This window comes from Rhynchophorus ferrugineus, unplaced genomic scaffold (assembly GCF_030347505.1).
Source record: "Rhynchophorus ferrugineus isolate W39M unplaced genomic scaffold, kcgeb_rfMv2 rfM2, whole genome shotgun sequence".
Classification (NCBI taxonomy): Eukaryota; Metazoa; Arthropoda; class Insecta; order Coleoptera; family Curculionidae; genus Rhynchophorus; species Rhynchophorus ferrugineus.
This window is the reverse complement of record NW_027472581.1, coordinates 31,122,653-31,140,488: the sequence shown is the minus strand read 5'-3', so window position 1 is coordinate 31,140,488 and position 17,836 is coordinate 31,122,653. Positions and strand designations below refer to the sequence as shown.

Below are 17,836 nucleotides of genomic sequence, written 5' to 3'. Positions count from 1 at the left end.
TTTTTGTTAAAAGTATTTTATTTAGCATTTTAATTTAATTTTCTGTAAGTTATCTCCAAGTGAAATAGATTATTCTGAATCTTGTAGTAAAGTCTATATCTACGTTAACATATACTGGATGCATATCATTGCTATGATTCACATTTAACTGATTGGTAAGTTAATCAGGGTGTACTGACGTTCTTTTAAGGTACTTAACACTAACACAAGATACTTCTAGAGGCATATCATGCTGCGTCAATTCGTCACTTATCATAGATTATAGCAAACCACACTGTTTTAGATTAACAGCTATACTTGATGACGTCTGCGGTCTCTTTCATGGTATCATATGACCATATCGTCTGAGTATTTTGTCACAGTAATGACTTTTGTGATCGGTAGATCAGCGTACATCTATACAGAAGATACAATAGCGAGCTCGGTACACTACCTTGAGCAATTCTTTAATATATTAAGCCGAAGTGTTCTTCGTTTTGTTTTATATTAAAGTGTCTGATAGCCGTAAGATAATATTTCAGTAACTGAAAAAATGTTAATCTAGTGATTAGTTGAATGTCCGATAAATTAACAAGTTTTAAAAAATGTTAGAGAAACTAGCGCTGATATATTATTAGAAGATATAAAAATAAAAAAAATAGAATATCGAAATTTGTACTAGGAATACCTAAAATTATTATAGGCTTCAAAATTAAACCTTTAGTACGTTGTACGTTTTCAGTTAAAGGAATGTACAGGAATGAATGGAAAATATTTTGAGGGTATTTTGTACAAAAATCAAAAATTTGCTGGAATTGTAGAGAGTTTGATATATTTTAATTGTTTATTTTTGGAAGTTGTGATATTATTTCTACATTATTCTAGAGCGGCATCATCTACATAATAACAATTGTTTATTACAAAAAATAAAATGTTTGTTATTGTATAAATAATATATGATACTTAATCTATGATAAAATTATTAGTCCACATATTTCCAGTTGCTTACGTTTATTTTTTAACAATTTTTTACTTCTTATTGTACATTTTTACTTATTCTGATTTTTAAATAATGAAAATAGTGCAGACTTACGCTGCAATATTTGAAATAATTATATTTATCCTATATGCATGGATTATATTATAACATTGCCTGTTTTCTACGCTTTGTTTCTTTACAACTATAACAATAGTTTTCTTCTAAAAGACAAACTCAGTCATCAAAAAGCTACTGTATTAACATCTAACAAAATTCTTAAACTTTTTAATCCGCATGTGACATTTTTTTTATAATTTTTTAAAACTTCACCTATAGTGAACCTCATAGTCCGAAACCTAATATTTACTGTTAAGATTTTTATATTGAACCAATTTGTTTTGGTCTATAAAATGGTAACAATATAAATCAATCATGTAATAATTCAATAATGAATTATATATCTTGACTGTGACAGAATGTCCGCTATGTATATTGCTAAAAATTATATTATTTCCAGATCAGGGCAGTCTCAGGGATTCATACCAGTAGCTATCAACAACATTAAAATGTGTCTCCATACAGCCTCAACTAAGGACACGTAGAGAGAATAACAGTAATTTAGAGTTCAAGTGCTTTTAGAGTTCAATGGATTTAGATTTATTCAGCTTACAATCTTAATATTTATATAAACATTATAAAAAATGTAAAATGTCGGAGAGTCAGATTATGCAATCAAATACCTCCAAATTGTTGTAACCTACTTCTTGCCTCTTAGAACTACTTATCTTCCTGGATGTTCAAACTTTCTTGTTAACTGCTTTAACTAATATTGCCTCTGATTTAAATTTCTCTATGCATAAATAATTTTAATTAGTAAATAGTACTAATTTTCCTATAGCCTAATCAATAAAGTAGTGAACTCACGTTATCAAAATATATGACATTGCTGCAATGTTGCCGCATCAACTTTAACATTTAGTTTATGTTGGCTTTCACATATAAGAAAATTCTAATTTAAGTAAAATAATGAAAGAGAAATAATGTTTTAAAATATAATTTATATTAACATTATATTATATTTAGTACGCATATTATCGTAGGACTTTATTTATTATCTCCATCATACATATTAGTCAAATGCTGACCTCTATTTGAACAATTACATACATATCAATGCACAAAAATCTTTCACTCTCTACAATACGATTTTCCAGTTATCTTATATTAATCATCACCCTGTCTTGGTAATTACCAGCATTAATCATAATCCCAAGTCCTGAAAAATTGTCATTCAGCCACTGCCAAGGTGTTAATTTCCGATCGATTCACGATTCCACCATTTGTCAACTTCTTTCCACATATCCAAACAGTTCTTACTTGTATATACTTCTCAACTTACATGTCTATGGTAGTATTTAGTAGCCACACCTCATATTAATTAGACTAGAATAAATATGCTGTAGAGGAGACATTATATTCTGTGGTCAATTTGTTGACAAATCTGATCTACTACTGTCTTTTTCAGGCCCATTTCTAAAAAAGCAAATTACATAAAAAGAAATTAAACATTTCATTCATATTTACCGAGTAAGGATATTTGAAGGCCATTCTTTAATTACTGCCTTTGTCGGTCCACTTTTTGGGATTCTTTCCACCAGTGTGCTATGATATAGTGGCATTGTCCTTAACAATAACTTATGGTTCCTCCAAGGTGTTTAACAGTTTATTTTAAAACTAGAGCAAAAACATATTATGGTTCATTTATCCCTGGTAATTTTGGAGTTGGAACATAAATTAATCAAATGTTACCCTGACTTTTACCTTTATATTTTTATTAATACATAGATGAACTAAAATAGCTACAACTAATTGCCAAAACTTTATTTGAACGCTTCCTAAAACTAAAAATTTTTACAATAGAAACTATAAATATTAAACTTTTAATTTTTATTATTATTTTATATTATTTTATTAAATATTTCAATAAGTAATATATCATGTAAGTATAACGTCTGTGTTATTTATTTCAGATTCCAGAGAGTTATACAAGAAAACTAGAGATGGACGCTGATCAATCAGTCATCCAGCGTCGACTGTTCATAACAAGTTCAGGCCTAGATCTTCAAATCAACGACGATACATTCCAGGTAATTATAATAGGTTGAAAAAGAAATAAATTCAAATATTTTCAAAACGAATTTATGTATATATAATTTATAAACACTAAGCAATGATATGCTGTTTTGATCGATGACTTATTGCCATTTTACTGATTAAAACCTAATTAAGTCAGTGTAGAACTTTTGAGACTTCTTTCGAAGCTGGCTTTATGCCACTAAGAGAGTTTGTTAGTTGCAGAGGCTGGTAAGGTCCGCGTTTTACAGTATACATTACTTAACAAATATCTCCGGATTTGGCGCATGCATTTGTTTTTGAAATAGAGATTAATTAAAAAGTTTGGCGCATTTATAAATATATATACACAAATTTGATAAATACTTTATTTGATGTTGAAACTATATATAAGGAGGAAAATAAAAATTGAAAAATGTTTGATATTTTTCATTTTACATTTTTTTTAAAAAAATTGTGTAAAATGAAATAATAAAAAAATAATTACTATATGTCCAACCTTTCTATTTTTATAAAAGCACCATATTTAAATTAATTTACATATTTGAATAATTAACGTGAAGTCCAAGAACTATATACATAAATATTACCATAACCAAGACCAAAATAGTTTAGATCAAATCCTGCCAATATTGTAAAAACCTAAAAAAAAGTCCTAAAAATCTCTAAATATTATTAACTATGATCCCTACAACAATTTTTGCTACTATTCTTTCGGTTCACATATTGTACATTTAATAGCCTAATACTAATGGATGATCGTGCTTTGAACTGAAAGAAATATCGAGTCTTTACATCATTATTTTTACCAAAAATAATTTATTTACCTATAATCTTATATGAAAATACATTCTCTTTTCCTTGCTTGTCGTTAGAATGTCAGGATGTCGCTGATAGTTTTATATTTTGTTTTGATCCAGGTCTACTTTTGTTAGCAATATAAATTATTTCATAGTATCACTCTCCACTGTTCTTGCATCCTAACAAAATTCTGTTTAAGTTATTCTTCTCTGATTCTCTGAATTTTACAAATATTCTACGACTATAACTATCAACGAGTGCTAGCTACATCGCACCTATAAAACAAAAATTAAATCGTTACTTAAATATATTATTAATTATTATCAGTTACTGCAAATTTTGCTACCATTCTTGATGAACAAACCGCATTAATGAATTGATTACTTCCAACACAACAAGAATCATTTTCTTCTCTGTTCTTGTTATCATTAAATTCTGACGAATGTTGATATCTATTCGATTTCATTGAAAATGATATTATAACATATTTGGCAGCTAACATTCCACTATGAATAAAATTGATGGTCTTTGAACTTCTAAAAATTTAACCCTACATTGTTCTGTCATATTTTAAAACCAACGTGTGTTTAATCACCAATAATAATACAATTTAATTAATATTCCTATAGAATTATATACCAAAATCGGAATACCAAATCCGGAAATAGTTGTTAAGTAATGTATCCTGTGTTTTGCAGAGGATGATTTATTTTTTATTTAAATTTATTTTTCAGATATAGTAAAGTACTTTGTTTGATATTTCCTATTAATTGATTGTGATTGTCTTTTTGGTATGTTACTTCAATTACTTTAGTTGTTAATAATAGAGATTTGACTTGATGGTCTCTCCAGATTCGAGCAGCTCATGATGAATACTTCCTTTCCAATCCCACCATCTACTTATCATCGCCTTTATCGGTGTCAATTCAAGTATTATTTACTGAGTGTGAAACCTTTTCTTTCGAAGCTCAACCACAATCTTCCTCACTTTTTTTAATCCTTGCCAAAATGACTCACGCTCGCCTCCTTTATGCAGCATAAATAGAAGCTAGGCCCACTAATTTTTTCGCTATTAACTCGTATGAAACCCGTAATGTTTAATCGGATACCAGAGATATCGGGAGATATCAGGATACCAGACGTTTCTCTGGTATCCTGTCATATTTTAAATGTTACTATACGGCTATTTTAAAGTTCCTTTAATGATACTAAATTGTCTCATTCGCCATCTTCAACGATAAGAACACGAGCAAACTTAACGGAATTCACAACAACTGCCCCTCACCATAAACAAAAGGTAATTTTCAATAAGACCAGTCCTTTATTGTTTAATCGAATTATTTATCAAACTAATAAAGCAAAGTATGATGAAAATGAACTTTTCAAGTTTGCATTTCCGCATTTGCAATATCAAGTGCAACAAATATAATATGAAAACGCAATCTTTATATCTTCTATCATCTTTCTAAAGCTCTATAGTATGGCTTTGTAGGAATGTTCGTCTGGTCGGTCGGTCGGAATTTGTAGCTGTCGATGCGATTGTTTGTCCGAACACTCACTATTATTTGTGGAAGGTATAAAACTAAAAACACTGGGTGAAGAAATACTTGTTTATTGTGATGTTAAATTGATACATGTGGTCGACGGGAGAATGAACAGGGAATTAGGTTAGGTAAAGGAAGTATGGTAGCGCTGTGGAAGTGGTACTGTTACAAGGGGGTAGAGAAAAGAAAAGAGAGCGAGACATCGTCGTGGTGGTCCTCTATAACAGGGAACCGCATGGTACCAATCCACCGGCGTTGCCAACCTTTAAACTTGGTGTAGATGAATGCGTGGTGGCCTAAACGGTCGTAGCGGCCGCCACAGCTTCATTTAATAAATATTAATGCCTTCTATTAGAAAAGGCCGAAATAATTTTACTTACTACTAACTTCTAATACAGTTTCTTGTTGTAAGTCTCCAAATAAAAAAGGCGTTTAAATTTGAAGGACATTTCTTTTCTTTCAAACTAAATTACAAACATACCGAAAAAGATATATGTTACTCGTTTTTTCCCATCGTTATTTGATTTAAATACATATACATCAAGACTTTCTCTCACTAACTGAAAAACGATGAAAAGCAGAGGAACAAAAAATACATTTGTATGAAAAAATTAAAAGAAAATATGAAGGGCCAAGTACATATATAAAAACTCATTACAAGCCGGCATATACATCGTTCAAAAATATGGTTTCATATTATTGAAACACAAAGTTACCCGTGCGTATAATTTAGTAACAAATGTAAAGTAGCGCCATGTAAATAAAAATAAAGATTGCATATACTGTAATTTCGTTTCTTTCGCCTCATAAATTCTCGCCTTACTACATGACAGCAAGAACTTTTATTGGTCTTTGAATAAGATCTAGATGTCTTCTAATAGAAAAGTTTATTAAAATTCCATAGCAAAGCTATTGCATAGAATTGTCATACGTGAGTACAGTGTTAGTAAAACCTAAGTGGGTCATCCTTTTTGAGACTTATAATATTATATAGGTATATTTATAAGGTATTATCTCAACTGAACAAAATGATTTTTTTTAAATGATTCAAATTCCCATTTTCATTAAATTGTTAATTTCTAATCTATCAAACATTTGTTTACGGTTGTACCAATTGTTCATTTCTTTTTCATTTTTTTTTATTTAAGGAAGGAGGCGAAATGCTCCTTGATTATATTATTCTGCCCCCCGATTTACTGTGTATCTTTTTGAGCCTTATTTCAAAAAGAAGCAAATTGCATAAAAAACCTTTAAAAAAATAAAGAACCTTTGATTTATATTTGCAAAGTAACAATTTGAAATAGTTCGTCCTGAGAGAGCTGTATAATTCTGAGTTTTATGATAATACTTCCCAAATTAACAGTATCTTACATTATGATTATATCGAGAAGACATCTAAAAAATATTTTTAACAAAAAAGTTAAAAGGACTTCAAAAAATAAATAACGAACTCACTAAAAATTAAAAAATAGTCACACTTGGATTTTTAACCCAAGAAAAACATTTTAAAATAAGATACATATACGTATATATTACATGTATTTTATATTCTACTAAATACACACAATTTAACTTAATACCTACCTAACTTATTTATCTGTTTACAGTATTACTTTTATCACTTTCAAATCACTTTGAAGTTGGTGCCGAACCCATGCAATTATATTAATTTAGATTTATTTGATGGTCATTTAATTTTTTGTATGTCACACAATTATATTTATATTATTATTATATTTATTTTTACTTAATTATTACAACGCTTATTAAACCTGAACAGTGGAAAGTTATTGCCCCCGCTACCCACGACATCCATTTGGGAGCTAACGCTTTAACCATTACACCATAGAAGCAGTCGTGTCCAATATTTATACGAGGTCTTATATGATATAGTTATTGCCTAGAAAGCAAACTGATCAGCTTTTGAACTGAACGACTTTCGATTTTCAGTCACATCAATTCAATAATAATATTATACACAAATATGTAATAATTTTAGATAAAAAATATGTGAAAACTTTGTACGCTTGAAATTTGAGTGTTCCCTCAATTTCTCCCCCCCTTACCCCATCAGATCTGGACTTGCTTCCAATGGGACGACCTCGGAAGTGCATTCTTTCAAATAAAAACGAATTTTAAAAATCGGTTCACAATTGAGGGAACAATCGGCGAACATACAAAAAAAAATACAGCAGAACATAGAACCTCGCTTTCGAAATCGGTTAAAAATTACTCTATTTTTTAATAAACTTCATATATTTGATTCCCAATAGAATCACCATCATGCGATCTTGATTTGTCACCCGTTTCTCATGTGGAATGTTTGCTAATGTAGTGAATCTAGTATTACATTGCTCATTATTTTTCGAAAGATTATTATACACAGTTCCCATTATAATGTTTAGAGCAACTGCAACATGCTAAAAAACAGCACCGACTTCATATGCTTAAGTATTAATACTTATCGCTCTAACGTACTTTGCTGACAAGAGTTTGACTGGTACCATTTTTGTTCTCACTCAAGTTACTGATTAGGATGCCGTTCCTGGCGGTGGCTATTTATTGGCCACTTTATCTTCAAGCAGAATAATTACAAATATTAAGTAGCACATCAGTACTCACTCTTATAATTCAGAGGAAAACACTAACTCTACGACAGGAATGAAACAATTCCTGTTTCCAGCATGTAGAACAATATATCTGCAAAAAATTATTAATAAATGTTATGACTAACAAAACCTGATCAATTGTCAGTACAGCTGCAACATGCTAAAAGATATTTTGAACGAAAACGGCAGCAACTTAGTATTTAACAATGATATGCTTACCTCTCTAAAGCATTTTACTGACAAGAGGGGCCTCCATTATCTGGGTCCTGTTCGAAGTAACTGAGTAGAGACGCAATCAGTTTCTGACTCTGACTATCTAATGGCGTCACCATTTTCAACCAAAATAATAAAAATGATGTAAAATATATCAAAACAAGCAAAGCGTTAAAACTACGTTTGCCGGTTTATAACTATTATATATTTATAATTATTTTGAAGAATTTTGCAGACTTTTACAGCCGGACGGCTTTTTTAGGATAATGTTTTAGTTACATGTTCCAACGTATCACACAGCGTTGCATCTCTTTCTAACTAGAATAAAATGAGAAGGAAAATATTGTCTAATTATTAATTTAAGCATCTTGATAACGTAAGTTCACTCTTATTTTGAAAAATCAATTCAGAATATAATTTATGTGAAATATGTGAAACCTAATTTTCTTAAATCCTATGGTTGGATATAAAACCAGATTACAGATACTACATAAGATTTTTTTCTCCACTTCATTGACATAGGTAAGTTGCCGACATCTTGATTAGAAGTTGCATCAGTGCTTAAGCATCTCATGGGTCATACGTATGTAGTTTGAATGCTGGCAGCAGGCCAATAAACTCGAACGCCGAGCAGACAGCTTTTGTACTTGTCTTTTTTTTCTTGTCGTTCGCCTAACGCTGACATACTGACCCGATACTTAGATAAACTATACTTCGTTGTGTTTTGGCCAATATTCCGGGCACGTCGTGTTCGCTTTCTTAAATCCATCTGTTTTGTTCCGACTCCCCGAAGCATCAGGAACGAAATTACACGAGTAATATATGGTATCGGTTATCCGTCTTGCGCCGTTATTTTCTGCGAAATATCGTATGAATGATTGTAACGGTATGGGCAAAAATGATGTCGGCCAATAGACATGATTAATCAGTGATACAAATCCTTAAATTTATTTTCTGATATTTGTGAAGAATATGAATAACATACCAGGTGTACCGAAAAGTCAACACCGGTTTTTTTTCGATAAATATTACGTATAAATATATAGTTTTCAAGAAAATTGATAAAAATATATACATATATATATATATATACATATATATATATATACATATATATACATATATATATATATATATATATACATATATATATATATATATATATATATATATATATATATATATATATATATATATATATATCTCCGTCGAACTTTTTTTCCCTTTGCTCCGTCGAACTTTCAACTTTTCGCATCAATGGGACGCCCGCTTCCAGAACCGCCCATTCGCCAATTTCGAATAATCTAGAAAATGTCTCAATGGAAGGTTTTGCCCAAAAGATAAACTATAAACTGCCTGAAAGATGGGTTAGATGTATAGAATCAAATGGCCAATACTTCTATATATATATATATATATATATATATATATATATATATATATATATATATATATATATATATATAGAAAAAGTTGAAAGCGAAAAGTTGAAAGTTCGACGGAGCAAAATCAGGAGAGTACGACAGGTGCGATAATATTTCCCATATAAGTACTTTCAACACTTTCCTGACCGGTTTTACCTTTGGCCTTTTCTCTATAAATGCATGGTTCAAGTTTGCCAGATGATAACTATGATTTATTGCGTTTTGCTTCTCAAAATAAATCCACTTTTCATTACTCATTCGATGCGGAAATGACTTCCGAATATACCTTTCAAGCAGCATTTCACAGATGATTTTTTGATATTCCATTGGTTTGTCATTGATGTGGCACCCATCTTCCCATGTTTTGGGCTTTTCCCATTGCTCTTAATCGGTTGCTAATCTTTTTTGGGCCACATTGAACACCTCTGCCAATTGTTTTTGAGATTGTGTTTGATTTTCATCCAATAACTTTTTTCTTTTAATTAATTAAGCAAAGTAATACTTGTCGCAAATGCACGTTTTCGAGCAAAAAAAATTTATTTTCAAAGAGGTACAAATCTATGAAGCTGTTACTTTTACAAAATATAACATGTAGAGTTTTGAAGCCTGATGTCAGTAGAATAAAATAACATATCCGTCACTTTTTTTGTTCAACCACCTCATTTTTTTCATTTCCTATAAATAAAATAATGTTTGTTGCTTTAGTCAAAAAAAAATTTAAACTATACGTAACTAAATGTAGCAGGTATGTAATTATAAATTCCTTGACAACCCCCAATCACCAACCATGTTCAATGCTAGTACTATATAGGCCAATATTTGTTTCTGCTTGAACTATTTAAGTATTAGTAAGAGATTTAAACATTATATATCAAGAAAGCATTTATCTCGGTAATGTTGAACAGTAATTTAAAAACATCAGTAAGAAATTTTATAATTTTAACCGTGCTTATGAACATTTTGACTTAGTGAGGTTTATACGAAAACACAAAACTGATATATGTATGACATTTTTTCATTTGCTATCTTCACACTTTACGTAATCATATTTTTTTTTTGAAAAACTAAACTTGACTTATTTATTTAATTGATTTATTTGTTAATATTATTTGACTGACCTTTAAAAATATACGTTACGTTCTCTATCCAAAAATATTGCTCCAATAAAGACTATGTAAACTGAAGTTACTATAATATCATTGATAGTATAGGTGTTTAAAATAAAGGAAGTTAAGTGCATACACAATGGTGTATTCAACTGTAACTTGTATCAGTACACAAGCATGTATTTCCCAAACTAAAATAAAATTAAATTACTATACTTAACACTTTATAAAAGTTCGGGGAATTTGGCTCGCTTCATTATTCTCATTTTCTGTGTTTTGTCCAATAGCTGTATTGCTTCCACGTTGCTGTTATTTACTAACATTATTTCACATTTTAAAGCATAATATTGAATAACTCCATAAATCCATTTGATTTCAGATCATCGTATAGATCTTCCTTGATTACGTAGCGATAAGTATTGGTAATTAATCGTAGAAATTTGTTTTGCCAGCGTTGAATTACCAGATGATTTGATGTTGCAATCCCATATTTGCATACTTAGGCCCAAACTGGCTTTATAATTGACTAATAACCAATCATTAAAATAAAAGGTCAAGTTGAGAGTATCTTCTCAGTAAATTGTACAGTTGCTTGTTTAAGTCTGATGTACTCTGATTTTTGTCGAACATGATGTTTTTAATTTAAGCTCTCATTGCCATGACATCGGTCAAGCGATATAATTAGGTTTTTGTCATTTCGCAACACAAAATTAACATTTGGAGCTATTAAGCTATATTGTCCACTCTCTAGTCCATTTGTAAATCTTGTTAATTTCCACTTGTACTTTCTCTACAGTCGTAGACAGATAATTCTTAAACATACATTCTTTTGTCATAATAACTGTGTCGTCGGTAAATGTTCAATTACAGTATTCAATCGTGAAAACATGTTTGTTTTTGTTACGAATCAATCGAATAAAAGATAAGAAGTTATATCTGATGAAATATAAAAAACAGTTTGTAGACAACAAAAATTAATAAAAACATGCATTGTTCCGCCACAAAGGAGAAACTTCTAACGATCTCGAAACAAGGTGCTTCAAAGAACGAAAAGTTCGACTTTTATCAAGGAAATAAGAAGCAACAATCGCTATATTATTACCATAACATCCGCGGAGAATATCGTGTTAATGCCGGGAAGGTGTCGTTCCGTGACCTTGACAACGCTAAAGAAATTTCAGGCAGCTTTTGTCGAGCAGCTCGACAAATTCCCCGAACAATCTAAATGGAGGCGTTTCGCGTGATTTTCCGCCGTGGAAACGGCATCCGCTCTAATATAACTTCCTAGAATCTTAGAATTAAATCTTAATTGATGCGCAGCAAGGAAATTTAGAAGATATTTATTTCCGACCAATTTATTTCTCCTCTCTGCCTCTTCTCAGACTCTCCAACACTCCTAATTATTTATTTTCAATAAGTATCTATATATTATTATGTTGAGAATTAACTGGGAGAATAATAGGGAATGGGTAGAAAAATAACAGATCTAATAATAAAAATAAAAAGGTTTTTCACAAGCACCATATGCCACAAACTTTTTCTTGCCTGACAAGTATAGAAACCACGACGTCAAAATGGTTCAAAATAAAATTTCCAAGATATTTCATATGGTAACCATTTTTCTCCCTTTTGTATCTTTTCTATGGCTTTTAAACTTTTAGAAAATGTTGCTTCATCAAGCACTATGCTGTCTTAAAGTTCAGTGAGAATGTGAGCTGTTTTTCGTCCAATAAGATTTGCATTTTTTGATCTTCATGAACATCACCAAATTTAAAATCACGATTTTTAAATATTTGAAACAAGAACCGATAATTGGAATATCGCTAAGCAGGGGCACCATAAGTTTCTAAAGTTATTTTATGACATTCAGCCATAGATTCCTTCAAATCAAACCACAAAATAATGAATACCAAAAATGCAATTTTGAGCGTTTAATGACTAGTTTAATGTTTAATACACGCTGGATAACGCAATAATACTAAATGAAAGTCTGTTATATTATGTAGAGAAATATTAAAAATAACAAATTTATTTGATACTCAACGATACAAAAATGTCTATTTATTGTGCTTAAAATGTACATAACAAAATCACCTAAACGGTTATATTTGGCACAATGTAACAATATAACAAATAACATATAACGTATTGAAATATAACAATTTGTGGAAACGGTTTTATAGTAAATCATATATTATAAGTAAAATCAGGAATCAGAACCTACTAATAATAGAGAATGACTTTTGATCACTAAAAATTCAACTTTCGATCACTCAGAAATGTTTTATCTTGGAATTATAAAATACTAATCTTTAATTTTCCACTTTCTTTTATCTTCCATTTTCCAGATATGATCTCATCGGAACATATAAAACCTAGTCTCTTCTATCTCTGACTTATCTGTACACAGGCGAAAAATTACCTTTCATAGATTATCTGTTTTAATTCGTAAAGCCCTCATTAAGTTGCTTGTAAATAATTCCCAATAATTTCTTTAATTATTCTTCTTTGAACTTTAGCTATCCATGTTTTATCTGTTGAGACTATTCGATGCCCTTGAATGGTGCTGGAAAAAACTGGAAGTAGAGGAAAACTGTTGAAACGGAGCAGTCGTTTATAAATTTCAAAATATTGCTGACAGATTGAAGGAACCAAACAAATTTGTCGCTCAGCGACCAGGGACCAGTATAATAATTTTAACAAATTATTCAAACAATTCATTATTATTATATATGACTTCTCTTAACTATCCTTGATATATGTGTAGAGCACATGTAGTCTAATGATGAGGCCTAAAGGTTGGCTGAAAATTGGATTGCTTTAAATAGTATTAGAAGTTGAATTTTGGATTTTGATCCAAATATAATCTAAAGCGCATATAAAACTTATAAGTCTATATAAGAATTTAGATATAATACATTACACTTTTACTCGCCTTTCCAGAAGATTTCAGGAGATTCCATAAGATTATCATAGTCATATTTTATTTTATTTACTGCTAGAATGAGTTTCCACTTATTAACCGCTATTGAAACGAATCTAAATTACAATCTAATGGTTAAGAGAACCATGGTTACAGAAATTGTTTTGTAACGCGTGCAGAACAAAACTCTATAAGAAGTATCAATATTACCCAGAGAACAAAAATCATGTAGATGATTGATACTTTTGCATAATTAATATCGTCTATATAAATGCAGAAAAAAAAGCACAATATAAATATCATTATGTATCATCAGTGTCGAAACCTATTCCACATACGGACAACAATCTATTGCCAATTTCTCCAGATAAGATTGCAAGAAATGAATTAAGAACTTCGTCTTCTTTACCGTCGAGAAATGAAAGGGATTTCATTCAAAGGAGGAAAAAATATTTTTAACAAAAAAATTGATCTGACTTAATATCTGAATCATATAATCCGAATAATAATACAATTTTGTGTATAACAATCTAAGTTTGATTATTTTTTACTTTTTATTAAGGTCCTCATTTATTTTAATAAAGTAAATACGATACAGTAAATAAATTACGTAGTTATTTTATCTATTAATATAATTTTAAGTATTACAATGGGTAGGCCAAGTAATGGTACCCGTATGAGGAAAAATAGGAATGAAGAAACAATGATTGAAAATAAGGAACTCTTCAGGCACCGGGATATGCTACCTAGCCTAGGTGATTTGACAAATGTTACAACCAAACTAGAACAACAAAAATCGTTCTCCCGCCGGGAATCGAACCCACAACACCATATAAGCAGTTGCAGGAATACTACGGCTACGGCTGAAAAAATATGGAAAACTTTTTACGGGCCTTTGGAAAAAAATACAGTCGAACATAGAACCTCCTCCTTTTTTGAAGTCGGTTAAAAACAAATGGCTAACGCTAGGTATATAAAATATTTGATGCCTGATGAATCAGCAGCATGAACATCATGTCAAAATATTGTTCATAACTTTCTCAGTAACCACAAATCACCGGATTACAAACACATAAACGACATTTTGTTGCAATATTACCACAAAATTGGAGATCAAACGTCTCTGAAAATACATTTTCTGCAATCACATCTTGATTTTTTTTTCAAAAGTTAGGCGACATGACTGACGAGCAAAAAGAGCTGCTACACCAAAGCAATATATATCTGGTTACATCTAACTTATACTTTTTGATTCAATAAATAGCCGTTCATGGTCAAAGATAGTAAAATAATGAATTTATTGAATATTTCGAAACTAGAACCAATTTAATGATTCTTATTTGTATCTCTCTACTCTACTATTATTCTACTCTGAAAATATAGATCGCTATTTTCTATCAAACCAATATCTATCTAAAGATTATTATTACAATACTTCCTATTTCATCTAATCGATATTTTGGTTTCCATTTTACGGTTTAATTATAGTTTTCAACGAAGGAAACCTAGGTATCGACTGGCGACAAGCGGAAGTTACTCGGCACACAAATCAAGCCTCGCAACGACATCATAAAAGCAAGACTGAGTTCAGACGTCTCCGATTCTGGCGAACTTCGTTTATCACAAATGCTGTTACGAACTAAACAACCTCCATTAGTCCGACGCCTGGTGTAGTAACCCGATTCTTTATCGATCATCTCGTGTATTTCTCGACTTCTTGTCTTGGGTGCTGAATTTCTTGTTGAAAGTTCTAATCGATAAGAATCAAATAATGTTAATATAACATTGTTATTACCAAATTGTTGTGTAGATAATAACACAACTTTTACAACAAGACACTATAAATTTTAATAATTTTCGGTGCTTTATTTAAGAGATTAGATGAACTTCAAAGACAAAACTAAGTGTATTTAAAAAAATTTATATATGAACTTTTGTATTACTATTAATTACATATTACATTAGATATGCTTAGTGCAATTTTAATTTACAATATATATCATATATATATAATATATAAATATATTAATATATATATAAATATAATTAATTTATTACTACTATTCTGTTTTACTTGCATTTATACACAAGCTAGGCAATAATGGGATTAATACATCAGTATGTATGTCCAAATTAAAATAGAACTAAACTACTTTAGCTAAAATTAAGAATACAGTTATACACTAAACAAGTTCGTGTCATTTAGTTCGCTTCGATCTTCTGATTTCCTACCTTATGTCCAGTAGCTGTATTGCTTCCACGTTGCTTCCAAGTTGCTGTGATTTAGTAACTTGATTTCATATTTTATGGCGAAATCTTTAATCACTTCGCGTATCCATATGATTCCGAGATCATGGTGCAGCTCTTCTTTGGTTACGTAGCGATAAGCATTGGTAAATAATCGTAGAATTTCGTTTTTCGGGTGCATTGGATTATTAGTTGGTTTGATATTTTACTGCAACAATTTATACCTTATAGGTCCAAATTGGCTTTATGATTTACATCTTTCTACTAACCAGTCAAGTTACCCGGTTTTGAGTCTAAACTGCTCTGCTGTCTAAGCTCTGCTTTTTATCAAATACCATATTTGCAATTTAGCCTACCATCAAGATGTATGTCGAGGTATTTAGCTGATTCTGTTCGAGGAATCGAGCATCCGTCAAGTGATATAATGACAAAAACCTAGTCATTTTGTCTCAACGCAATAGTTACAAGGACAGATTTGGCGCTATTTAATTGTATTTTCCAATCTCTAGTCCATTTTCAGATCTTATTGACTACTACTTGTACTTTTTCTACAGCCTTAGGCAGAGATATATATTTTGCCCTTATAACTGTGTTATCGGTAAATATTCCAAGTCCTGTTTCTTTTGTTGTTTGGATATCAGCAGTATAGAACAGGTACAGGAGTGACCTCAAGGCACTATCCTGTGGAACTCCAGCTGAAATAGGTGTAAGTGTTGAGAGTGTCCCTTCATGCGAGCCTATAATATTTATTTCGAAAAGATATGATTCCAGCACTCGACAATAATTCCGCGGTATCAATTTGCTCATTTTTTAGGTTATTTTCAAATGCTGTGCACAGTTTAAAGTTCGTGAGACGTAGGGGAATATTGGAGGGCAGTATTTCTTTCTTGCTAATGCTTTTTCAACAACCGCTGTTACCTTGTGCACTTGGTCAATTGTCGATTGCTGATTTCGAAATCCAAACTGGAAATCTGGTATTTCTATAATTGTTTTTTATAATATAATACTATAATAATACTTTTTAATAGCAGTTTCTCAAATTCTTTGGAGTTCTCTCAAAAAATTTTGATATTGCAGGAAGCAGCGAAATAAGCCTGTAAAATCTAATTTATTCAGGATTCTTACACATAATTATTCCAGCAACCCTAAGACATTCCGAAATATGCTTCACTCTCAAACAGACATTGAATATGTATGTCAATATGATGGTTGGTTTTCGTAACAGTTCTTTCATTAACCATTACCTATACACTTCAAGTACTAATCGATGATACATCAGACATGTCTAGTTTTAATCCATTACTTCCGTTGTCACCTTTCTGATGAAATATTTTCATCGATCTCGTCACTGTAAAACTTTTGAGATTTCTAAGCACTTTAGTTAAATTAATGTACAATATTCTTCTCAAATACTTTTTAAAAACACAGCATATCCACAGTTTAATCCTACAACTCCATTATTTCTGACAAACATTGAATTATTTTGTACTAGCTAACTGTGAATAAAGTTTCACAATTACAAAAAACTCAAAACTTACTTAACTACATTTTTAAAGAGAAACATGGGCACTGTTGTGTTTTTAATTTATTTTGTCGGATCAATAGCCGAGTGAACTTTAGTACATGGTCAATACTTTGGAATTATTTGTATTGTTCTTTAACGTAATATTACGCTAATGCCATAATTGGTAATTTAATGCTTCATTAGTAGTAAATTCTAAAACCCTTTCTACATTGTGTAATTGGGTGGAAACGATGAACTGGGCCTTTATACTAATTACCTTGGGAAACTGGTTATGTTATATGCATAATGGTTAGTAGTGCTGTTTAAACTCAATCTGATGAAATATGACTGCCATATTTATGCGATATATGGTA

At 30.6% G+C, this 17,836-nt stretch overlaps 1 protein-coding gene across 1 annotated transcript in view; it reads left to right on the top strand.

The window, feature by feature from the left end:
- Positions 1-17,836, top strand: part of LOC143190579 (muscle M-line assembly protein unc-89-like) — a 564,424-nt gene that overhangs the window by 444,582 nt on the left and 102,006 nt on the right. Inside the window, exon 5 of the mRNA XM_076394969.1 lies at positions 2,989-3,105. Within this exon, the coding sequence (XP_076251084.1) occupies positions 2,989-3,105 (117 nt within the window). The remainder of the gene's footprint in view (positions 1-2,988; positions 3,106-17,836) is intronic.